At 45.1% G+C, this 26,887-nt stretch overlaps 1 protein-coding gene across 2 annotated transcripts in view; it reads right to left on the reverse strand.

Annotated features, from left to right (window-relative positions):
- The window catches only part of MFGE8 (milk fat globule EGF and factor V/VIII domain containing), a 117,833-nt gene that overhangs the window by 16,440 nt on the left and 74,506 nt on the right, over positions 1-26,887 (reverse strand). Inside the window, exons 6-8 of one of the 2 annotated variants that reach the window (XM_073618444.1) lie at positions 26,535-26,690; positions 21,446-21,590; positions 11,733-11,917 (exon numbers count right to left, since the gene is read on the reverse strand). In XM_073618444.1, coding sequence (XP_073474545.1) covers positions 11,733-11,917; positions 21,446-21,590; positions 26,535-26,690 — 486 coding nt within the window. Of the gene's footprint in view, positions 1-11,732; positions 11,936-21,445; positions 21,591-26,534; positions 26,691-26,887 lie in introns of both variants that reach the window. The other variant, XM_073618443.1, reaches the window with a different exon arrangement.

The following is a 26,887-nucleotide window of genomic DNA, read 5'->3' on the forward strand; positions in this document are numbered from 1 at the left end:
GCAGTTCCAGTACCTTCACCACTGACTGCAAGTGGTGCTGGGGTGTGCTGCCAGGTCTACTGATGCTCACTGCTAGGGGATCTATTCTAGCTGGAGGGGATCTATTTTTGCATTGGGGTCTATTGTTTCTGAGGAAGTCTACTGTTGCTGGTGGGAGATCTACTGTTGAGGGAGGGGTCTATTGTTTCTGGCTGCTGGAGAATCTATTGATGCTGGCTGTGGGGAGATCTGCTGTTGCTGCTGGGAGTCTATTGTTGCTGGGGATTTTTTGTGGTAGGGTGGTCTATTGTTGCTGGCTGCAGAGGATCAATTTTACTGCTTTTCAGGTTATAATTACCACATTTCTTACGGATTACTTAGGACTACAAATCGATACTTGGTTCTGTATTGTCTAAAAGGGCAGTACTGGGAGGTGGGTAGGGGATGTAACCAAGCAACGGTGCTCAGAGGTGGGTAGGGGTGGCTCAGAAAGGGGGAGTTCCTGCACCAATTCTCTGAGAAAAAAAGCCCTGGATAGATAGATATATATATAGATATATAGATATATACACACACAGTGGGGACGGAAAGTATTCAGACCCCCTTAAATTTTTCACTCTTTGTTATATTGCAGCCATTTGCTAAAATCATTTAAGTTCATTTTTTTCCTCATTAATGTACACACAGCACCCAATATTGACAGAAAAACACAGAATTGTTGACATTTTTGCAGATTTATTAAAAAAGAAAAACTGAAATATCACATGGTCCTAAGTATTCTGACCCTTTGCTCAGTATTTAGTAGAAGCACCCTTTTGATCTAATACAGCCATGAGTCTTTTTGGGAAAGATGCAACAAGTTTTTCACACCTGGATTTGGGGATCCTCTGCCATTCCTCCTTGCAGATCCTCTCCAGTTCTGTCAGGTTGGATGGTAAACGTTGGTGGACAGTCATTTTTAGGTCTCTCCAGAGATGCTCAATTGGGTTTAAGTCAGGGCTCTGGCTGGGCCATTCAAGAACAGTCATGGAGTTGTTGTGAAGCCACTCCTTCGTTATTTTAGCTGTGTGCTTAGGGTCATTGTCTTGTTGGAAGGTAAACCTTCGGCCCAGTCTGAGATCCTGAGCACTCTGGAGAAGGTTTTCGTCCAGGATATTCCTGTACTTGGCCGCATTCATCTTTCCCTCGATTGCAACCAGCCGTCCTGTCCCTGCAGCTGAAAAACACCCCCACAGCATGATGCTGCCACCACCATGCTTCACTGTTGGGACTGTATTGGACAGGTGATGAGCAGTACCTGGTTTTCTCCACACATACCACTTAGAATTAAGGCCAAAAAGTTCTATCTTTGTCTCATCAGACCAGAGAATCTTATTTCTCACCATCTTGGAGTCCTTTAGGTGTTTTTTTAGCAAACTCCATGCGGGCTTTCATGTGTCTTGCACTGAGGAGAGGCTTCCGTCAGCCACTCTGCCATAAAGCCCCGACTGGTGGAGGGCTGCAGTGATGGTTGACTTTCTACAACTTTCTCCCATCTCCCGACTACATCTCTGGAGCTCAGCCACAGTGATCTTTGGGTTCTTCTTTACCTCTCTCACCAAGGCTCTTCTCCCCCGATAGCCAAGTTTGGCTGGACGGCCAGTTCTAGGAAGGGTTCTGGTCGTCCCAAACGTCTTTTAAGGATTATGGAACCCACTGTGCTCTTAGGAACTTTAAGTGCAGCAGAAATTTTTTTGTAACCTTGGCCAGATCTGTGCCTTGCCACAATTCTGTCTCTGAGCTCTTCAGGCAGTTCCTTTGACCTCATCATTCTCATTTGCTCTGACATGCACTGTGAGCTGTAAGGTCTTATATAGACAGGTGTGTGGCTTTCCTAATCAAGTCCAATCAGTATAATCAAACACAGCTGGACTCAAATGAAGGTGTAGAACCATCTCAAGGATGATCAGAAGAAATGGACAGCACCCGAGTTAAATATATGAGTGTCACAGCAAAGGGTCTGAATACTTAGGATCATGTGATATTTCAGTTTTTCTTTTTTAATAAATCTGCAAAAATGTCAACAATTCTGTGTTTTTCTGTCAATATGGGGTGCTGTGTGTACATTAATGAGGACAAAAAATAACTTAAATGATTTTGGCAAATGGCTGCAATATAACAAAAAGTGAAAAATTTAAGGGGGTCTGAATACTTTCCGTCCCCACTGTAGAACTAAAACTATTAAAACCTGCAGTTTCAGGTCAAATCGTTTAGGCAACAAAATTTCTGATCTAAGGGAACCTGAAAATCTCCTGCGCTGGGGCTTTGGGTCTAATATTTTCAATATTTTACCAGTTAAGTGCAGCATTTACATTCGCAGACTGCTGCAAGTCTTCAGCAGCACCATGGCAGCTGTGGAATAAGTTGTGTACGCTAAAGTGACATATAATATAACAAAGCATCAGTCATCTTCGTCTTACAGCAGCAACTTCCAACCACAGACTTCGCTGTATAGACTAATTGCTTATTAATTATTAATGACCCCTGACATAAACACAATTGCTCAAGTTTAACAAATGAGTGTGCACGTGCAAACCCTTATAACCAATAAAAAAATGGTGAGAACATCTCATTCAATACAAAGAAAGCTCGGCTAAACATCTTTTTTTGCTTCAAGCATAAAGAAACAATTGTGCCTGGCTACTACTAAACACCCTTCTACATACAGTACTCCTAAATCCACGCCAGAGCCCACATCCACATGATCAGATTCAAATAGTGACTATTAATGCAATAAGTTACATCACTGATGACTAAGGATTTTACTCTAGAACATTGCATGGGTAAATGTATAATGTTTCCTTCCACCCCTTGTAGCTTTATCATAGGCTTCTCCAAGGGGCGGAGGTTCTGTTATATGTGCTCTGCTGCACATGGTTGTAATTACCTCTGCTCCCCGGGAAGACTAGTTTGGGACCTTGTTTGCACCGTCGCAGCATTCTACCGCATTGGACCCTTTGTAAGTATTTAGGATGGGCTAATGTTATTATTTCTTTACACTCTGTAGACATATTTGAGCATCCGCCACTGAAGAGTGTCTCTACACGAAACGCGTCGAACATACGTGATGCTGACCCATGTCTGTAATGGACATATCATCCCTGGTCTGCAGTAGACTACCAATTTTAATATTCATGTATATATCAATTACGGTCCTATTTTATATATTTACACTCTTGCTGCTAGTGCTGTTTTTTATGACATGTATATATATATATATATATATATATATATATATATATATATATATATATATATATGAACTTATCCTATGTAATATAATAATGAATTCTTTAGAATTACTATACCTATGTAATTTATTACCCATGCCACACCTGTATGTTATGTGTGGGTGAATCTAATATGAATCAGCATATTTACTGTATATGTGCTCTTTAACCATTGCCATATTTCATATAACGTTGTTTATTAATAAAATTTGCATTTTTTCAACTTGCCTCCACAAAGTCATCCATCTCATCTAAAGTCCCACTTCTCCTACCTTTTTCTATATACATTAGGGATGGAGGCACACCGCATATGTGCCTCATCTAAAGTCCCAAATCCCCCCCCCCATTTGATAACATTGGGGGCGTGGCCTGTCTGGAGTCCGGGCCAAGGCTGCCGTTCATCTCACTTTATGCGCATGGGTCTGCTTCATGATGTGCGGCTTATGGACCTTTTCCTTTGCCATTGCTGCAGCTTGGAGCTAGGGCAAGCTCCCCGTCCTTGCCTCCACTCACAGCGGTCTAGTTGGACTTTACCGCTCTACCTGTGCGGCACCTAAATTTGGTCTTTTTGGATTACATTGCATCGGTAAAGTCTACGTTTTTACCCAAAGCCTAGTGCACACTAGTAGTCTTTTTTTCGTCCAACCCTGAATGAAAAAAATAAAAAATGAAGGGTTTGGGAGGAGCTTACTGTACTAACAATCTGATGTTAGTATAGGGATTTCCCCGATGAGCTATTGTGTTCCGACAGGAGAACGTCCCTGTGTTTGCCAGACCTTTTTCGGCCATGCCCCTTCAACAGGCCGGCGGCTTCTATGGGACCGGCTGCCGTACACCAGTGTTAATTATGACATGAAATTTCGATTTAGCTTTAGTTATAGTCTTTTGACTAAAACGCCATTTTAGTTTTAGTCGTATTTTGGTCATCTGAATGGTTTTAATCATACTTTAGTTGACTAAATTCCCTAGTACATTTTAGACGACAAAAACCTGATGGGTTTAGTTAAATTATAATGCATTATTACTTTAGAACTGCCAAACATTATATGCTCCTGGAGTAAAAAACGAATAAGATGTTTATTGTTTATGGTATTAAGGTTTGAATATGCACTACAGACACAGGTTTAACCGTTGTGATATAAATTCAATTTTGTTTTAGCCATAGTCTTGACTAAAACGTCATTTTAGTTGTACTTAAGTCATCTAAATTGTTTTAGTTGTATTTTAGTCCACTAAAATGGTATTAAACGAAAATATTTTAGTCGACAAAATTAACACTGCCATACACACGGGCCAAATGTTGCCCCAGTTTCTATTGAACCAGCTCTTGCTGCCCAATATTCAACCCCTAAGAAAAAAAAACAAAAGCACAAGGGACATTACTTACCTTAAAGCAGAGTGCTGCTTAAAAAAAAATAATTAAAAGTCAGCAGCTACAAATATAATTGGACACTTACCTGCCCCAGGGTCCAGCGATGCGTGGGAAAGAAGCCCCGCTTGTCTCCCCCTCCTCTCTGCGGTGCCGGCATAGTCACTGGGGGCGCCCGGCTGTGGCCTCACAGCCAGGCACGCACTGTGCATGCGCGAGCCACACCGTGACTGGCCGGGCAATCATCTGGGACCTGTGACGTGTCCCAGATGATTGCCAAGAGGGAGGGGGGAGAGGTGATCTCCCTTCCAGTGCCACGGGAGGAAGTGGGAGCTGGGACCCTCTAAAAAGAGGGTATCTGCTCCCCCCCCAAAAAAAGATGACATGTCAAATATGCGTCCCATTGTCGGCGTCAGTGCGAGGAATAGCGTCCCATTGTCGGCGTCAGTGCGAGGAATAGCGTCCCATTGTCGGCGTCAGTGCGAGGAATAGCGCCCCTTTGACGGCGTCAGTGGGAGGAATAGTGCCCTGTTGTAGGTGTCAGTGAGAGGAATACCGCCCCATTGTTGGTGTCAGTGGGAGGAATAGTGCCCCATTGGTGTCAGTGAAAGAAATAATGCTTGTGTGTGTCAGTGGGAGGAATAGTTCCCCATCGTTTGTGTAAGTGCAAGGAATACTGCCCCATCATAGGTGACAGTGGGAGGAAAAGTGCTCAATATTTTGGCATTAGTGGAAGGAATAGTGCCTCACCTTTGAGGTCAGTGGGAGGAATAGTGTGCCAACGTTTATAACAGTGGAAGGCCCATAAGTATGGCCCATCCTTGAAACCAGTGGAAAGAATAGGGCCCCACTGTTGTTGTCAATGAGAGGAATTATGCCCCACTATTGCTGTCGGTGGAAGGAATGGTGCCTCATCATTGGTGTCAGTAGGAGGAAATAATGTATTGCATCAGTGAGAGGAATAGTGCTCCAAGGGCTGCATAAGGGCAAGCAAAGAGCCACATCTAACCCTCAGGCCACAATTAGGAGACCACTAATCTATGGAATGGAAGACGATCTGCCCCCTCCATTCACAGATCGTGTTTCATTCATGAAGTTGTAGTATGGCTTCTATGAATGGAGGAGCTAGGAGGAAGGGTGGGCACAGTCCAGCACTCTTGATGAAAATGTGGACACGAGGACTATACTTTTGGAATTTTATTGCATTTTCACATATTTATTAATTCATGCTTCTACAGTTGTATCTGTGTGTATAACTCTACTAATTATTTATATATGGCATAGTATTGTGATTTTAGCTCTGGTATTAAATACTACCGTATAGACTCTTGCAGCCTGGGGCAGCTCCTCAATTCTATTATCCCCCACCACACAGGAAGACTGGGGGGGGGGGCGATAAGAGGATGAATACTGCTATTGAACTGGAAGACAGAAGTGCAGGGAACACAGCACACTGAAGGGAAATACCGTATATATTCGAGTATAGGCCGACCCGAATATAAGCCGAAGCACCTAATTTTACCACAAAAAAACTGGGAAAACATATTGACTCGAGTATAAGCCTTGGGTGCGAAAATGCAGCAGCTACTGGGTAAACAATGCCCATCTGCAGCCTCACTGTGCCCATCTGCAGCCTCACTGTGCCCATCCGCAGCCTCACTGTGCCCAGTTGCAGCCGTACCTTTGATTACTAAAAGAGCGGGTGTCTCCCACTGTGTCATGCAGTCTGTTCGGCCGTCCATTGTAACAAAGCCCCGCCTCCTTCTCGTCCATGATAGACGAAACACTGATACAGTTTCTCAGCATTGTATCAGTGTTCCTCTATCACGGAGGAGGCGGGGCTTTGTTACGGCTGGACAGACTGCATGACACAGTGGGAGATACCCGCTGTTTTGGTAATCAAAGGTACGGCTGCTATACGGCTCACTCGAGTATAAGCCAAGGGGGGTTTTCAGCCTAAAAAATGGGCTGAAAAACTCGGCTTATACTCGAGTATATACGGTAATGCCTCTTGTGCTTATTTTGTTGTTTTAAGTAGAAGTAGGCTTTAAATTACGGTACAGTATTCTTCTACTGTATTTTGCAGACCGTCCGAAATTGAAATGAGCAGATTGGCAAAGATATGGGTGGGAGAAGCCGGTCTTGTCTGTGAGAACAGAAGCCCCGGATTACCATACATCACTTATGCGTGTGAAACTGTTGGGAGTGAACATGACAGAAAACAGCTGAACGACTTAATTGCTACAACTGCTAAAATCGGTCAAACCGAGAACTTCCCTCGCCCCTTTCCCACATAAACCTTGGCCTATGATCACAGAGTTGGAAGCCTTTCATTGTACAGAACACATCAGTGCATTGCACACAAGACTTCACCCTGATCTATTCTCTCTCTCATCTTCACAGTACAACCCCCAGAATGTACATTCACTGCTCATTCACCCGTCCTGTAACTTATTATCACACGCTGGCAAAACACTTTACAGTTATAAGTTATTTATTGATGTTAATGATTATAAGAGAAAATGCATTCTCCAACAATCTGTATAGGAGGAGTGGAAGTGCACAATGAAAACATCAGCTGATTAACAAAACCAGACTGGCGGGAGAGTATCCGGGTCCTTTCACACGAGGATACATTGCTCTGATCAGCAGGGAATCCTTGAGGAGGTCCTCCGGGTGAATTGGAGCAGAATGGGGGGCTATCACTTTTGTGACATCTGTGCACATTGGTTTTTTTTTGTCTGCGTTTTGACAGTAGACTGTGGCGGACCCATGTTGGATCTATAGACTGCCGGATGTTATTACAGGGCCTTGAAAAAGTATTCATACCTCTTGAAATTTTCCAAATTTTGTCATGTTACAACCAAAAACGGAAATATATTTTATTGGGATTTTATGTGATAGACCAACACAAAGTGGTGCATAACTGTGAAGTGGAAGGAAAATGATAAATGGGTTTCAAATTTTTTTACAAATAAATATGTGAAAAGTGTGGCGTGTATTTGTATTCAGCCCGCCTGGGTCAATACTTTGTAGAACCATAGAAAATGGTTCTACAAATTTCAAATTTTAAACTTTTTTATTGTCATTTATCAAAATCTTCATATATTGGCGCACCGCTATTTTACTTTACTTTTATACTTTGTAGAACCACCTTTCTCTGCAATTACAGCTGCAAGTCTTTTTCAGGATGTCTCTACCAGCTTTGCACATCTACAGAGAGAAATTTTTGTCCATTCTTCTTTGCAAAATAGCTCAAGCTCCATCAGAATGGATGGAGAGCGTCTGTGAACAGTAATTTTTAAGTCTTTCCACAGATTCTCAATTGGATTTAGGTCTGAACTTTGACTGGGCCATTCTAACACACGAATATGCTTTGATCTAAACCAGGGTTCTCCAAACTTTTCAAAGTGCCAGTTTATAGTCCTTCAGACTTTAGGAGGGCCAAATTGTGGCCAGCATGGGCAGAAAAAGTCCCAGCCCGGCATCAGTGAGAATAAATATGGCCTCAGGTTTGGTGGTCAATAGGAGTAGGCGTAGTGCCCCTACTAGTAGGAGGAATCGTATCCAATCATAGTTATCAGTGGAAGAAATGGTCCCCCACTTTTGGTGTCAGTGGGAGGAATAGTGCCCCAAGGGCCGGATAAAGGCTAGCAAAGTGCCACTTCTGGCCCTCGGGCCGCAGTTTGGAGACCCCTGATCTAAACCGTTCCATTGTAGCTCTGGTTGTATGTTTAGGGTCGATGTCCTACTGGAAGGTGACTCTCCAACCCAGTCTCAAGTCTTTTGTAGACTAACAGGTTTTCTTCCAAGATTGCCCTGTATTTGGCTCCATCCATCAACTCTGACCAGCTTCCCTGTCCCTGCTGAACTAAAGTATCCCCACATGATGCTGCCACCACCGCATTTCACAGTGGGGATGGTGTGTTCAGTGTGATGTGCAGTGTTAGTTTTTCGCCACTCATAGTGTTTTGCTTTTAAGCCAAAAAGTTTAATTTTGGTCTAATCTGACCAGAGCACCTTCTTCCATGTTTGCTGTGTCCCCCACATGGCTTCTCACAAACTGCAAACTGGACTTCTTATTGCTTTTTTCAACAATGGATTTCTTCTTGCCACTCTTCCATAAAGGCCAGATTTGTGGAGTGCACAACTAATAGCACTAATAGTGCTCTGTGACATATTCAGAACTTGGGATATTTTTTTAGAACCCAACCCTGCTTTAAACTTCTCCACAACTTTATCCCCAACCTGTCTGGTGTGTGCCCTTCATGATGCTGTTTGTTCACTAAGGTTCTCTAACAAACCTCTGAGGGCTTCACAGAACAGCTGTATTTATACTGAGATTAAATTACACACAGGTGAATGTTATTTACTAATTAGGTGACTTCTGAAGGCAATTGGTTCCACTAGATTTTTGGTTAGGGGTATCAGAGTAAAGGGGGTTGAAAACAAATGCATGTCACACTTTTTAGATATTTGTAAAAAATTTGGAAAACCATTTATCATATTCCTTCCACTTCACAATTCTGTGCCACTTTGCGTTAGTCTATCACATAAAATTCCAACAAAGTGCATTTTCGTTTTTGGTTACATGACAAAATGGGGATAATTTCTAAGGGTATGAATGAATACTTTTTCAAGGCACTATATATAGCGCCAACAGCCCTTCACAATATAAAGGAAGACAGAACAGTTACAATACAATAAAATACAAGAAGGTCCTGTTCATAAGAGCTTAAAATCTAATAAGGTTTTTGTATCCATCTACCATCCATCTCAGGTCCACGTTTAGGTCCAAAAAAGCAAAAATGGTCGTAGCCCTTTTCTGTTTTTTATGCCAGACCTGGACTGACTCGGGGGTAGGCGGATGTAAATAGACACAAGTCTGTTTATATCCATCTGCCCATAGACCTGCATGGAGATTCTGATCAGATCCGGCTGAAAAATAGAGGCGGACTTGATTGGAAAGCTAGTGTGAAGGGGGCCTAATAAGACGATGCATTTTAGGTGTGGTGCTTTTTAAGCATTGTAGGTGCATTTTATATTCACTACCATTCATTACTACAGAAGGTACATTTTGACTGAAACTTAACCAAAAATGGAGCATTTTATTTTTTTGCACCAGATCAAAATGCAGGGGTGTAAAGGCATGCATATTTTAAGATGTTTATAAAATATTAATAAAACAACAATTCCAGCTTTTAAAGTGAAGTCACAGCCTGGGTGAAAAAAAAAATAAAAGTCAGCAGCTACAAAAACAACAAAAAAAAAATCACCGAAGTGACGTACCTCACCGCCGCGGCATGGGACGGAAGTCCCAAAGAAAACATACCAAAAAGGTATGAGGGAATAAAAAAAAAAAATATCCAAAAAACAAGGGGGGGTGTTTTGTTTTATTTTTTAAACTGAGTTTAATTTGTGCCTGGAACTCCGCTTTAAGTAATATATTAAATTTATTTATTTTTGTATTTAAAAATAAAAAAAAAAATAAAGTGATACCTGCTCAAAGCAAAAGGTCACTTTCCTCCTCTTGTGGCACACCCCCCCCCCCACCCAATCACTTGACAGCGGCAGGAGCCTACAGATTTGCTGTCCTCAGTTTCTTCTGTGAAAGCAGTAAGTGAGCGGAACGTCTAGGGAAAGTATTAGAGGAGCGATGGTCGGGTGGGAGCAGGAGAAAAAGCAGAACTTCCCTTTTCAGGTGACATTTTGCTTTAAGATGCAAAATATAGTATTTTTTTGTTCTCGAATTGGAATATGCTTAAGTTATGTTCTGTAAAGACCATGTGTATTTGCGTATACAAGCATGTGTTTACATGGGTACAATCCTTCTCTAGCTGCCAGTGTCGCAGTGCAGCTGCCTATGCTAATATATACTTCTGCGTAAATTACTGCACTCAAATGTAAAATTTGACTTTTTTTTTTTTTTTTTTTGATGCCTCTGAACTCATTGCTGCATTTTTACACAGGGGTGTGCATTGTCCAACAGACAACAATGAACCTGTGTTTAGATGATTAAAAAAATAGAACGCTAAACAGCTACAACAGCTACAAACGCTGCGTTTTTTTTTTTTGCCCACGTAGAAGAGAGCAACTAAAGCCGGGTATAAATGGATCAAATCTCAGCTAGTTCAGCAGGGACCAGCCGAGATTTAATCCTTCTATGGGCAGGCTGGTTGTACTGAAGTCAATCCATCGATCGATTTATGTATAGCCAACCGGTTGGATTTTTTGCATGCAATCACTGCCGATGGCTATAGCAGCCAGTAGTGATCATTGTGTTCAGCCAGCAGGGAAGGCTTCCCGTCAGCAGAACAAAAAAAATAGCGTTGCAGGAGGGGCTGTCTGTGTTGATGGGGGAATTGAGCGATTTTTTTTTTTTTTTTACTTTCACCCGTAGGGGAAGGAAAGAAAAAAGTTGTATAATCTGGGGCCTGCTTAAAACAGTTTATGAATCCCAGTGGCTGAGGCTTAAAGTGTTACTAAATCCACAACCGTAAAATCAGTCTGTATATGCACCATAGCATGCTTGTTATACTCTCTTTGGAACTTAAGGGGTTAATCCTCTGCATTGTGTAAAAAGTCTGTTTGATCCTGTATGCACAGATCCTTCCCTCCTGCACTATCTGAGGAAGGCCAGCTAACACAGACAGGGTAGCCAACCTGCACATGCTCAGTTGTGTCTTTTATGCTGGAGAGAACAGTTACTTGTTCTCAGAGATAGCCAGGTCACATGATATTGACATCACACATGTGGGCGTGTATACAGGCTGTAGTGGAAATCTCCTTCTTGAACTCTCAGCACTGGAGAAACTGTGCAGTTTATGATGTAACTGTGGTATACAGATCATGCAAAAAAGGTATATAGTGGCAGTATTTTAATGTAAAAAGAAGATTTATAAGCTGTGGGCACTGTGGGGGGGGCGGATAAACTATTTTCATATTACTGGGTTTAGTAACACTTTAAAGTACCCGTTCCATTTTGTTATTTTTTTTTAATAAAATTCGATATGGTGACTGATACCTTGTTGACAAGTAACATAGTGATTAATGAAATCTGTGTATTACAAAAACACCACCGTCCATGGTACAACTGAGTGATATTCATCACCTACCTGCAACCACTCTGACTGGCTATTCTCCTTGGCGGTCCAGGCATTGCTCTTCCCCATCTTATCCAGGCGGCCGTAGTGCGGGTGCCAGGTAAGTGCATCGATGCCCCAGGTCTTGAACACGCTGGATGCAGTGATTTGCTTATCAGGGATCAGGAAGGATTTCATCCCAAGTGGCTCGGAGCAACCTACCGTGTTGAAATACACTGTAACACAACGGTTTACAAAAGGATGGGAAGAGGGTGCTCAGCATTACAAGCTCAATGCAGGCGTGACATAGTGCAAAAGCAGTAAAAACATACATGTTAAAAACAAAGCTGCCTCTAACAAAAAAAAAAAAAAAACAGCACAGCGCTAACTATACAACTACAACAGCTGGGAGTATGTCTGTGTTTAGAACAGCTGGAGCCAATAGGGGCATGCCTATCTACAACAACTGCCCGGAGAAGATAATGCCGCTGTATCTGGTGTCCAATGATTGCAATAGAAGGGTCAGCCCATTCAAAACTTACATTTCATTTTTTTTGGTAGATTTCGTGTTATACCACTTGACAGCTTCCGACATCTTTCTGTGAGATCTCTAGGCTCGTGTTCCTGAGACTGCACACCGGATGTGGCCATTACGAGAGATTCCACGCTCTCTGCTTGATTTTTAGTTACAACAGCTTGCTTTTGGAATACCCAGAACATGCGGGAAGTCAGGTGCTGGCCCAGCTCCCTCACTTCAACTATGTCAAAGGTCCCATGCATTTTAACGGCAGCGCAAGAGGCTCTGGCATTAAGGTGTGGGAAGCAGGCACAGGTGAGAGGCTGACTTTTGCTTCGACTGGATGGAGCACCTAGCAGTACTTCTGTTTTGGGCAGTATGTAGCCCGGAAAAAAATGTCCGGAATATGCAGACTGCGTGTGTTCCGGGTATTTGTTTGTTGGGCACATACAGCCCTAAAGGTTAGTAGGACTTGGAGCACCATCCAGCTCTGTCCATCCACAGCAGCGGTCAGCCTCTCACCCGTGGAAGGTGCGCCTGTGCCTGCTACCCGCATCTCAACACTGGAGCCTCATGCACCATTGCTAAACACCCAGTGTATTGGGCCTGAAGGAGGACTAACCCTAAGAGCCCTTGCACACTGAGGCGGGGGGCGGCGTCGGCGGTAAAACGCCGCTATTATTAGCGGCGTTTTACCGTCGGTATGCGGCCGTTAGCGGGGCGGTTTTACCCCCCGCTAGCGGCCGAGAAAGGGTTAAATACCACCGCAAAGCGCCTCTGCAGAGGCGCATTGCCGGCGGTATAGCCGCGCCGTCCCATTGATTTCAATGGGCAGGAGCGGTAAAGGAGCGGTATACACACCGCTCCTTCACCGCTCCGAGGATGCTGCTGACAGGACTTTTTTTACCGTCCTGCCAGCGCATCGCTCCAGTGTGCAAGCCCTCGGGGCTTGCACACTGGGATGACAGCAGCGGCACTTTCGGGGCGGTTTGCAGGCGCTATTATTAGCGCAATAGCGACTGCAAACCGCCCCAGTGTGCAAGGGCTCTTAAGGCTAGGTTCACATCTGTGCGGGTGGTGCCGCTGCGGGACCCACACAAATACCGGCAGCCACAACCACCCACACAGAGAATTGCAGGACCCGCTTATTGTGATTTTTTTTTTTTTTTTTACCAAAAATATGTAGAAGAATACATATTGGCCTAAACTGGTGAAGACATTTTTTACTTTATTTTGGATATTTATTACAGCAAAAGTAAAAAATAGTTGTTTTTTTTTTTCAAAATTGTCGTTTTTTTTTGTTCATAGCTCAAAAAATAAAAAACGCAGTGGTGATCAAATACCACCAAAAGAAAGCTCTATTTGTGGGGAAAAAAGGACAACGTTTGTGTACAACGTCGCACGACCGCGCAACTGTCAGTTAAGGCGACGCAGTGCCGTATTGCAAAAAATGGCCTGGTCAGGAAGTGGGTAAATCCTTCCAGGGCTGAAGTGGTTAATCCTACTGGCATGCTGCCCGCAATGGAAATCGCACCTGTACTGGGAACCTCAGTTCCCATGCGGGCTGAGATTTAAAAAAATAGTGCAGGGGCTTCTTTCCTGTATGTCGCGGGGCACGGCAGCCTATTCAAATGAATGGGTTCTCGTGCCCACGCAAATCGTGGCTTGTACAGTCGCACCGGTGTGAACCTAGCCTTAAATAGGAGAAAAGCCCTGTTAGCTTACCAAAGTTTGCCAGCATTCAAAGTAGTTAGTTAGCCTAGACTTTGATACAAACTTCCAAAAAAGTGTACAAAATAAGTTTAAAACTCAACTCCGAGCAAAGTAAAAGTCCTCTTACGCAGTGAGGCGGCACCTGCACTGCAAGGCTTAACTGCCTGTTTGTGTTCGGCGGACGAGAACAGCAGGTCTACTTACCAAATCCTCCGCTGCCCCCCGTGTAAACAACGCTTCCCTATGCTTCAGCAGTGGACTTTCCCCTGCGTCCTCATGTCCAATGTAGGGCTATGGGACCTGCGTCAGTCTCAACGATGCCAGAGGACCTTGTCCTGCTGAAGTGCAGTGGAAAAGAGAACTGCGGAGGCTGGTCTAGCGGCACAGGGCAGCCGGCACAAGTGGACGAAAAAACTGCTTTACCCAATCCCCTAGACATAAACGGGCTGTTAACCCTTGCAGCTCCACGGCAAAGTAGGGATTTTCGTTTTCCCAGAGCACAGCTGTAATTAGCAACTAGATTATTCATTAAATCTTTGGTAAATAAAGTAGAACTAAAGGCAAAACTTTTTTCTTTATCATTTTGTATATAACGGGGGGGGGGGATAAGCAAGTTATTTTTTTTTTTGGCCTCTGTGTTCCATTGGGGAAGTGAGGGGAAATCCCTGCAAATTAGGGGAATCTCTTGGGTACCCCCATGGGGAACCAGAACTAGTGTCCCCACTGGAAGATTTCCCTTCTATTACTTTTCTGGGGACAACTCAAAATTTGTGATTTTCTTTTACTTTCAATGATAACAGTAAACAGAACAGATAGAGAGGTTTTGCCTTTAGTTGTACTTTAAATAAGACTTCTGGTATGAACACTACACAGTACATCGAAGGTTTAAAATATACTTAAAAGAAAATTTAAGAAATATCTGAACACTCCTTGTCTTTTGATCTTCACAAATGTAAATGCTGTTCACAGTCACCATATTATGAACTATGGTTGCACCAATACCACTGTAAGACCGAGTACAAGTACCGATACTTATTCTCAAGTACTCGCCGATACCGATACTTTTTTTATGTCACGTGATAGTGGACTGTGTCAGGAGTTTTTTTTTTTTTTTTACAATTTAGTTTTTATTTATATATATATATATATATATATATATATATATATATATATATATATATATATATATATATATATATATATATATATATATATATATATATATATATATATATTTTTTTTTTTTTTTACAAAGCTTTCTTTTTTTACAATGTTAGCTTTTAAATATTTATTACAATTTTTTTATTATTAATACTACTTTTTTTTTTTTTTTTAACAGCCCTGTTGGGGGGTGGCTTTGGTGAGATATCAGGGGTCTAAACAGACCCCTGACATCTCCCCTTTGAGACAGGGAAAGGGACTGAGGACACAGATCCCCAGTCCTTTTCTCAGCAACCTCAGCTGCACTGAAAATGAATGGACAGAAGACAGCGGCTCCTTCTCCATTCATAAACGGAGATATTGTAAACACAGTTTACGATGCTCAGTTATGAATGGACAGTCAGTGATCACTGACTCTGTGCATTCAGAAGAGGAAGGACATAGAGGGGGACCGGAGGAGCGCGGGGGACACGGAGGGGGACCGGAGGAGCGCGGGGGACACGGAGGGGGACCGGAGGAACGAGGGGGACATGGAGGGGCGAGGGGGACACGGAGGGGGGTCCGGAGGAGCGCAGGGGACACGGAGGGGGACATGGAGGAGCGAGGGGGACACGGAGGGGGGTCCGGAGGAACGCAGGGGACACGGAGGGGGTCCGGAGGAGCGCAGGGGACACGGAGGGGGTCCGGAGGAGCGCAGGGGACACGGAGGGGGTCCGGAGGAGCGCAGGGGACACGGAGGGGGTCCGGAGGAGCGCAGGGGACACGGAGGGGGTCCGGAGGAGCGCGGGGGACACGGAGGGGGACCGGAGGAGCGCGGGGGACACGGAGGGGGACCGGAGGAACGAGGGGGACATGGAGGAGCGAGGGGGACACGGAGGGGGGTCCGGAGGAGCGCAGGGGACACGGAGGGGGACATGGAGGAGCGAGGGGGACACGGAGGGGGGTCCGGAGGAGCGCAGGGGACATGGAGGGGGGTCCGGAGGAGCGCAGGGGACACGGAGGGGGTCCGGAGGAGCGCAGGGGACACGGAGGGGGTCCGGAGGAGCGCAGGGGACACGGAGGGGGTCCGGAGGAGCGCAGGGGACACGGAGGGGGTCCGGAGGAGCGCAGGGGACACGGAGGGGGTCCGGAGGAGCGCAGGGGACACGGAGGGGGTCCGGAGGAGCGCAGGGGACACGGAGGGGGTCCGGAGGAGCGCAGGGGACACGGAGGGGGTCCGGAGGAGCGAGGGGGACACGGAGGGGGTCCGGAGGAGCGAGGGGGACACGGAGGGGGTCCGGAGGAGCGAGGGGGACACGGAGGGGGACATGAAGGAGCGAGGGGGACACGGAGGGGGACATGAAGGAGCGAGGGGGACACGGAGGGGGGTCCGGAGGAGCGCAGGGGACATGGAGGGGGGTCCGGAGGAGCGCAGGGGACACGGAGGGGATCTGGGAGGAGCCCAGGGGTCACGGAGGGGGTCCGGAGGAGCCCAGGGGACACGGAGGGGGTCCGGAGGAGCCCAGGGGACACGGAGGGGGGTCCGGAGGAGCCCAGGGGACACGGAGGGGGGTCCGGAGGAGCACAGGGGGGGGACCGGAGGAGCACAGAGGACATGGATGGGGACCAGGGGAGCACGGGGAATACGGAGGGGGACCGGAGGAGCACGGGGGACACGGAGGGGGACCAGAGGAGCACAGAGGGGAACCAGAAGAGCATGGAGGGGAACCAGAGGAGCCCGGAGGACATGGAGGGGGACCAGAGGAGCATGGAGGAGGACGTGGGGGACAGTCAGGGGTGATTGGTGCAGCGGTGGGGGCAGTTACAAGCACCGATCTCCCTTTATAGATTTCAATAAAGCAGCTAAAACTGTGGGAGGAAGAGGAGGAGAAGCGGCTGCGCCCTGTGAATGCCCTGCAGCCTTCTGGGACCTGTAACGTGTCCCAGAAAATTGTGGGCAGGGAGCCAAACATCCGAAATGGGAGCGGGTACCTGTCAAAACTAGGTACCGCCCACCTCCCCCAAAATATTCTAAATTTGGCAGAGAAGGGGGAAGGAGGAGGAAGAGCGGTACTTCCCCTTTTGGGTGAAATTCCTCTTTAATTTTAATGCTGAAAGCTATAGTACAGCTTCTATGAATGGAGGAGGGGGGAAGAAAGGGCAGGCATAGTCAGTACTCTTGACAAGACAAGTGCCTGTGACAGGTCCAGTGGCTCATATTACCCCCTGCAGCACCTGAAGATTAAAGCTGCAGGGGTAGGGGGAGAGAGCTCTAACCAGCACAAGGGATGCTTCTCATTCAGTGTAAGTAATGTCCCTTTTGCTGATAAAGTTTAACTAAACTTAGGCTTTAATATTTTATAAGCTTCATAATACAACATAATTACATCCAATTAAAATGCATAAGTAATCCTCCGCCTCTTTGAATCATTTTATTGTTTAGTAAACATAGCAGTGTGGGATTTCTCAATACACAAGTTCTATTCCACATAACAGATCATCACACTGACTCCGCCAGCTGGATCACTACCCCGGGCATATGCTTCTGATTAACGAATAGTGCTGTGCAATTACACTCTGTGCCATTAGATGGAGACACTGATGCAAGAAATAATAACAAGAAAACATCATAAGCAAAGTCTCAGGTTTCATGTTGCAGAATCATTGTCAGTGTACGGTTTCATACATTTAACAGATAGTGGAAAAAAAAAAAAAGATACGCATTCTATTGAAAGAACACTTTAAAATTAAGTCGTCAATAAGGGAGGCAGATGTTCTTTACTGCATTTATATGGGCAGACAGCTCACACATACAGAGTCTATGGGGTTGATTTACTAAAGGCAAATGGTGCATTTTGCAAATGCAGTTGCTCCAGAGCTTAGTAAATGAGGGGAAGATTCACAAAAAATACCCAATCACGTGCAAGGACAGTATAAAAAACAAAACAAAACAAAAAAAAAAAACCTCAATTTTGCTTGCACATGATTGGATGATGGAAGTCAACAGCGCTTCACCTCATTTACTAAGTTTTGGGGTAACTGCACTTGCAAAAATGTGCACAGTCTATTTACCTTTAAAGTGAAGTTCCATCAGTTTTTTTAAAAGTCAAATTACTGTCATTCCCACCCTGAATGCTATAATAAATGGCAATAATTATTTATTTTCTTTGTAAATACTTTTTTTCATTTATCTTCTGCAGCACTTCTGGTTGTTCCATCACTAGGCAATTTGCAGGGACTCCACATGGATGGATATCATGACCATCTATCCCAGGAGCCCGCGGGAATCGCCTAGTGACGAAATCTCACGTTTATTTCCTTCGGCAATATCCTCTTCCTGACAGGTTACTATAGCAAAGAGGGGGAACGGACTTCTGCCGACGCCGCCATCGCTGTGGCAATCTGTCAGGAAGAATGAGCGCCGTACAATGGCATTACTGCACAAGAGCGAGATTGGGAGCTGCATGCTGGGTAGCCAGCTGCGCTGAATCTTGGAAATTTTAGACAAGAGGGCTTCAGATGCCCACAGTAGAGATGGAACTTGCCTTGCGAGATCTGGTCAGTTTTAAAAGATTTAAACCAACGAAACTGAGGACATTAATGACAGGATCTAAATGTTGCACTGGAACTGAACACAATTACGGTGGTGTATTTACATAAAAAAAATGATAAATTGGGGGACCGGAACTCCGCTTTACGCAAATCAACCTCTAGTTCTCCATTTTGATTATATAAAAAGAAATAAAAGTACCCATATGTGGGAAAAATAATAAAACGAGGGACAGTCTACGTTCCCCTTAAATCCCCCCCCCCCCATGTTATCCTTCCACAAATATTGGGCAGATAAATAAAATAGCTGAGGACCTTACCAACAAGAGACATCAATTTAAAGTGATTGTAAAAGGTTTTTTTTATTTATTTTTTAAAATAACAAACATGTTATACTTACCTGCTCTGTGCCAGGGTATTGCACAGAGCAGCCCCGATCCTCCTCTTCTGGGGTGCTCCGGCAGCACTCCTGGCTCCTCCTCCTCATTGGGTGCCCCCACGGAGGGCCAATGGCTCCTGCTGCTCAATCTATCCAATGAGGACAGAGACAGCAGCTGGAGTCGCTGGGCTTGTGCACGTCGCTGGAACAGACGGGTTCAGGTAAGAAAAAAGGGGGGGGGGGGGGCAGCTGTAGCACAGCAGGTTTTTCACATTAATGCATAGAATACATTGACCTCTTTCGGACCAGCCGCCGCAGTTATACTGGGGCAGGTTGGCTCCCCTGTGCGAGCCGTCGTAGCTGTACGTCAGCTCTTTAAGAGAGCGTGCGCCCGAAGCGTGTCCCTGGAGCCGATGCGAGTGCCCGGCGGGCTCGATGACCGCCGGGCACCCATGATTTTTCGTTACAGAACGAGAACGGGGGTGTGTGTGTGTATATATATATATATATATATATATATATATATATATATATATATATATATATATATATATATGTGTGTGTGTGTGTATATATATATATATAAAAATATAAATAAACACACACATCCCGGTTCTCTCAGGGGAGATGAGACAGATCCTGTGTATGAACACCGATCTCTCCCTTCCCCTAGTCAGTCCCATCAGTTAGAACACACCTAGGGAACACAGTTAACCCCCTGATCGCCCCCTATTGTTAACCCCTTCCCTGCCAGTGTCATTTATACAGTAATCAGTGCATTTTAATAGCACCGATTGTTGTATAAATGTCACTGGTCCCAAAAATGTGTCAAAAGTGTCCGATCTGCCCGCCGCAATATCGCAGTCCCAATAATAATAAATGACAGATCACCGCCGTTACTAGTAAAAAAAAAAAAAAAATAATAATAAAAATTACATAAATCTATTCCCTATTTTGTAGAAGCTATAACTTTTCCGCAAACCAATCAATATACACTTATTGCATTTTTTTTTTTTTTTTTTTACCAAAAATATGTAGAAGAATACATATCGGCCTAAACTAAGGAATTTTTTTTTTTTTTTAATTGGGATATTTATTATAGCAGAAAGTAACAGATAGGTTTTTTTTTTTCAAAATTGTTGCTCTTTTTTGTTTATAGCTCAAAAACAAAAACCGCAGAGGTGATCAAATACCACCAAAACAAATCTCTATTTGTGGGGAAAAAAAAAGGACGTCAACTTTGTTTGGGTACAATGTCGCACGACCGCGCAATTGTCAGTTAAAGCGACGCAGTGCCATATCGCAAAAAAATGGCCTAGTTATTAAGGGGGCAAATCTTCAGGGGCTGAAGTGGTTAAGATGAAAAACCTGGAGACTTTACAACCTTTTTAAAGCTGAATTCCAAGTATGGCAATTTTTACATTGCTCCAATATAATAAAGGTTTGCATTTGCTTTAATTTACAACGCATAGCGAGACCCCAACTCAATACAAAATACGGTGTTATATGGCAGGACATTGGGGTAATAGTAAAATCATAATAATACAAGCACAGCGTAGTAGTGGTTAGTACTCCAGGCTTGCAGCAATGGGGTCCTCAAATCCTAACCAGGACACTACCTGCATGGAGTTTGCATGTTCTCCCTGTGCTGGTCTAGGTTTCCTCTCACACTCCCAAAGACATGCTGGTAGAATAACTCCTGTCTAAACTGTCGAAGTAGCAAAGTATGGACTAAGGTTTTCCAAGTAAAACACAATATTTCATATTTACGCGACTGATAAAATAAAATATTTTACATTTAAATTTTATTCTTCACCATATTAAAAAAAAAATGTATTCACCAACATTTAAAGTGTTACTAAACCCAGTACCCTGCATTCACTATATCTATAAATTTTCATTCTCCTCTGACTGTTCTATGAGGCTGCAGGACCCCCTGACCCTCTGTCTGGACAGTGCTGATTGGCCCTGTGCTGATCACATGTACCATCCTAAAAAAACAAAAAAAAAAAACAAAAAAAAAACAAACCCTCTAGCAATACACACCAAACTGAGCATGTGCAGCTTGGCCCTCAAGGCTCTGTTCTATCAGGAGATGGATTGGGGACTGTGGAAGAAGGGGAGGATCAAAGAAAACAGGATAAAACAGCCTTTTTAAACAATGTAGGGGATTAACCCCGTATAATAAACATGCTTTACTGCATATATAGATTGATTTTACTGTTGTGGGTTTAGTAACACTTTAAGCAGATAAAAACCTAGCGTGTGTACTTTTCCATAGTTCAAAGAAAAAATAAAATTGCTAATAACACGTTAAAGCAAAAGGGCATGAGCCTGGGCACAGCACTGTGACTACTATGAGCATTGCGATGGAAGTGTTGTGTGATATTGCAAATTATTGCAAAGCAAGAAATCTTATGAAAACGAACTGAAAATTAAATATATTACCACTCATTTCACAGCCAAAGAGCTCAAACCGTAGAGTGCAAGCTCTGTGACAAGCCATGGGGTACACACGAATATACTGGGCAGTGATGGGAGGACTGAAGATATTGGCTTTACGACCCTCATTGTCTCTATTTCCATGGAAAATCTGGAAGGAAAAATAGTATTTTAGAGTCAGTCTGTAGTGCTGATTAGCTATTAAAACACAAAGACAGACCAGAACATACGGCTTCTGCCAAAAGATAAAGGAAACTGAATAATGACCTAAACTGTATCTAAAAGGCCAAATATTTTTTTTTCATTAGAACCTCTTATTTTATGTTCCCTGTGCTCCTTCTAGGTAAACTCACCCTCTTTGACCATTGTCACTGGAACAGACAAACTCCCACTGACACCAATGATGGGGCACTATTCCTCCCGCTGACACCAATGAGGGGGCACTATTCCTCCCGCTGACACCAATGAGGGGGCACTATTCCTCCCGCTGACACCAATGAGGGGGCACTATTCCTCCCGCTGACACCAATGAGGGGGCACTATTCCTCCCGCTGACACCAATGAGGGGGCACTATTCCTCCCGCTGACACCAATGAGGGGGCACTATTCCTCCCGCTGACACCAATGAGGGGGCACTATTCCTCCCGCTGACACCAATGAGGGGGCACTATTCCTCCCGCTGACACCAATGAGGGGGCACTATTCCTCCCGCTGACACCAATGAGGGGGCACTATTCCTCCCGCTGACACCAATGAGGGGGCACTATTCCTCCCGCTGACACCAATGAGGGGGCACTATTCCTCCCGCTGACACCAATGAGGGGGCACTATTCCTCCCGCTGACACCAATGAGGGGGCATTATTCTTCCCACTGATACCAATGAGGGGGCACTATTCCTCCCGCTGACACCAATGAGGGGGCACTATTACTGCCGTTGACACCAATGAGGGGGCACTATTACTGCCGCTGACACCAATGAGGGGGCACTATTACTGCCGCTGACACCAATGATGGGACACTATTACTGCCACTGACACCAATGATGGGACACTTTTTCTCCCACTGATGCCAATGATGGGACACTATTCCATCCATTAACACCAATGAGGGGGCAAATCTTTCCTGCCTGAGGCCTAGGCTTCTTCTGCTGAGGCAAGTTAAAACTCTTACCCCCAGTGACATCCTTGATGAGTGTTCAGTGCCAAAGAGACCCTTGAAGGGCATGCACAACAAAAGGCAACCAAAGAGTCCTCCAGATATTCACTGACAGAAGACTCATACAGGATAAAAGAATAGGTGATATCAACTAACATTTCATTGCAATAGCTTCCAACTAGTGATATGAGTCTCCAAAAGACTAATGCCAAACATTTATCAATGGGATTCTTAGAACAAGTGCACCTCTACAGTGAGGGTGCTTTATTAAGACGGGTACTGCCGGATCCAGAGAAGGAACAGCCCACTTCTTAGTAAAAGTCTCCTCAATAAGTATTGGGATGTCAAACTCGTTGGTGTATAAACAGCTTTCCAGGAGTATCCCAGCCCAATAAGAGACATCTGGGACTAACGGGTGCATCAGCAAAGTCTCGGTAGCCCCAAGCCTAGTAAACACTGAGTTATTTTTATTTTCATTCAACCCAGCAGGCTGAATAAAAAAAAAAAAAAAAACCTCAAAAGTCCGAGAGCAGCTCCTGTACTAACTATCCAATGTTAGTACAGCGATCTCACCGCTGATCTATTGTGTTCTGACAGGGGGGCGGCCACCCCCACCAGAACACACCGGTCAGCGGCTGAGAGTGCTGATCGGCAGACCTTTTTTGGTCATGCCCCTTCGACAGAAGCCAGTGATTCAGCAGGCCTCTGACGGACCGGTTGCCGTACACACGGGCCAAATGTTTACTCGATATTCAGCCTGTGGGTACGGGGTTTTGGGGCCTCTAAGGGATCTTAGACAGGTAGCAGAATGCTCTCAATGCCCGGGAATAATAGCATCTGAGACGCCTCAAGGACAATTTCATCTGTTAAGGATTTCGGAGATTCTTCACCAGACAAAAGCCTCTGTGGGAGAAGTCTCAGGGGAAGGTGTGAAGATACGTATATGGCTTCTGTAGTCAGAGTCCGCAATCAGGGTTGCAATTTTCCCATGAAATCCTGCAGAATGGTAATGAATCTTCCTGGAAGAGAACTGAGGGGGGGGCACGCCTGACAAAGCCAAGGAAGACTCTGAGAAGTCAAGCAGAGGACAACATTCCAGGCTGTCAGATCATTGAGTGGGTCCATAGTAGGCAGCACTGGAGCAGTTAGTGGACTGTAAAATGGAGCGACCCGTCACAGCAAGACCACTACCCATGTGTCTGGGATGCTATGCTGCCTTGCAAGGCAGAGACAATGTAGCTAAGGGTGCTTTGGGTACTCACTAAGTGGCTGCTGGAATCAAAAGATATGTGGATGGCCAGAGTGGACTAGGTCACTGTAAGCAGACAGCAAAGGCCAACCAAAGAAACTCCCTGTGTTACTTACAATAGGGAGCAGCAGGAAGGTGTTACCAAATGCTGAATGGCAGAAACAAAGGCGTGCAACACTCCCCTTAACTAATGTTTGTCATTGCTCAGTCCCTCAGTATTAAAAGAGAAGTATGGGAATCTGGATTTTTTTCTGCAGAATCATACTTAACTGGATGCTGCATCTGTCCCCCACCGGCTCTGAGGCTGAGAACCGAGCGATCAAATACTGTATTCACCGGTTCTCTGAGTTCTGAGAACAGTTGACTGTCAGTCATCGGCTTTCTGCTCTAACCCCCCCCCCCCCCTTCGCTTACTGGGGCGCTGGACTGTGAAGGCGGTGGGAGCGGCCGGCTCAGGATATCAGCAGATCGCTGCGAGGCTGAGCCGGGTGCCGTTCCAGGCATGTGGGCGGATCCCGACTATATGGTCGCGACCTTGCCCGAGCCTGGACCGGCTCTGTGATGTCAGCAGACAGCGGACTTCAGCCCACTGTCTGCTGAAAAGGGGTCACAGGAGTGCAGAACGAACTGCACTCCTGTGATCCATTGGAGAAGTACAGCCAAACAAGATTTGGTTGTACTTTTCCTTTAACCTTTTTTTTCCATTAAAGGAATTAAAAATAGGGAAATAGGACTATTAAGGCTAACCTATGATCAGAACAGTGAGGTAGCTCCCCGTGCTCAGCCCATATGGCCTACTCACAAATTGAGTCCTCACACCAGAGGCTGTGCACGGCTCTGGACCCAGAAAGCCCTACTTGGCCAAGACAGGATATTCAGGTCTGGAAAGCACACAGACCCACAATTGTCCAGGCACATGGGTCTGGGTACAGCCTCCAAGCGATTAGGAAACGACAATCTGAATAGCTGTCTACAGAGACCTGTCCAAGCAGCGTATAGGGAAACGTTAATTGAAAAAAAAAAAAAAAAAAAAAGCAGGAAAAGGCAGCAATATAACCCAATTGTCTCTGAATCCTGTGTCCCTAACGCTACTTTCACACTGGGGTGGGGGCATTAGCGGTAAAGTGCCGCTAACTTTAGCAATGCTTTACCGCTGTAATGGCAGCGTTTTTCGGCCACTAGCGGTTCGCTTTTAACCCCCTCTAGCAGCCGAATAAAGGGTTAATGGCGCCCGCAAAGCGTCCCTGCCGAATCGCTTTTCAGGCGCTTCGGCAGAGGTGGCCATTGATTTCAATGGCAAGAGTGGTGTATACACCACTCCCGCACCGCCGGAAAGATGCTACTTGCAGGACTTTTTCTAACGTCCTGCAAGCGCACCACTCCAGTGTGAAAGCACTCGGGGTCTCACACTGGGGCTGCAGGGGAGGCGTTTTTCAGGCGCTGTTTTTAGCTCTTTGGTGCCTGAAAAACGCCTCCGTGTGAAAGTAGTCTAAAAATGAAAGAGAAAAACGAAAACTCCCAATAATTATTAAGGCCTCTGTACACTGCTGCTGGTAAACGTTTTTTTTTCAGCTGCCCCTGAACTCTCCTCTATGTTATCTTATCAGTACATGTACACAGGGTCGTTTATATTAGTTTCTAGGTAGTCGAGTTTAGAAGCATTTTTTGGAAATGCATTTGAAACGCCAAACGACTGTAACAGCTTGTAAATGCGTGTAAACACGGAAACTCGCATTTAGCTGCGTTTTGTTTACAGCCGTTTTTAATTTTTGACTAATATGAAAAAAAAAAAAAACAACACTTCTAAAACGCAAAATGTGGCCAAACACGGCACGTAAACACGGCAAAACTGACGTTTTTAAAGGTCAGTTACTATCTGTCAAGTTAAATTATTCAGGAGAGGTTGTAAAACGCCCCGTGTAGTGGAAGAAATAGAACGCTGGTTAGCCGCACTCCAAAAAAGTTCACCTTTAGGCCCCTTTCACACTGGGGCGGGGTCGGCGGTAAGAAGGCGTAATTTTTAGCGCTGCTTTACTGTCGTTTTAGCAGCGGTATTCGGCCGCTAGCGGGGCGGTTTTACCCCCCTGCTAGGGGCAGAGGAAGGGTTAAAACCACAGCAAATGCCGGCGGTATAGCCATGCTGTCCCATTGATTTTAACGGGCAGTAGCGGTGAAGGAGCGGTGTATACACTGCTCCAAAGATGCTGCTAGCAGGACTTTTTTTACCGTCCTGCCAGCGCACCGCCCCAGTGTGAATCCCTCGGGGCTTTCACATTGGAGACACAGCAGCGGCTCTTTCAGGGCGCTTTGCAGGCGCTATTTTTAGCACTGTAGCACCTGCAAAGCGCCCCAGTGTGAAAGGGGTCTTATTAAAAAATGGATATCAAACCATCACAGGGCAATACAGACTAACAGCACAGCTGCTGACGCGTTTCACACCAGATATGGTGCTTAGTCATTTCCATGTTTCAAAACATCCCATGTACATGAAGTCTAAAGGGCGGCTGTGTTTTAGGAGAGGACAATTAAATTGCAGATTTTTTTTTTTGCAAATGCGCACATGCTGTGTCCCAAGGTTATTTCAGCCGTTCCCATTATCGGCTTTGGATGCAGATCCCAAATCATCGATATATACACTGCATTTTCAGATCATTAGAAATACACCAGTCAAAGCACCTCTCAGCTCCTACCTGGACTTTATCCTGACCCACACTCTTGTAGAATGTGAAATCCTGTCCATCCACACTGTACTCCACTTTAAATTCCTTCATGTACTCGGCCTTTCCCATCCGGCTGGCTCCCTGGGTGATGATTCCAGACACTTGCAGTTGTCTCAACAGATTCACCTGCATAGGAAAGAAGACATTAGAGTGTCACACGGTACAGTTCACAATCACTGCAGTCTGTAGGCACACAAGCTTCGGTGCCCATATCACCACTCATGTGCCAAGATCACCCTTTTTGTTTTACTGGTCCAAACCAGGCTTGGAATACACACTCACTGGCCGGTTTATTAGGTACACCTTGCTAGTACCGGGTTGGA

Source organism: Aquarana catesbeiana, linkage group LG03 (assembly GCF_042186555.1).
Source record: "Aquarana catesbeiana isolate 2022-GZ linkage group LG03, ASM4218655v1, whole genome shotgun sequence".
Classification (NCBI taxonomy): domain Eukaryota; kingdom Metazoa; phylum Chordata; class Amphibia; order Anura; family Ranidae; genus Aquarana; species Aquarana catesbeiana.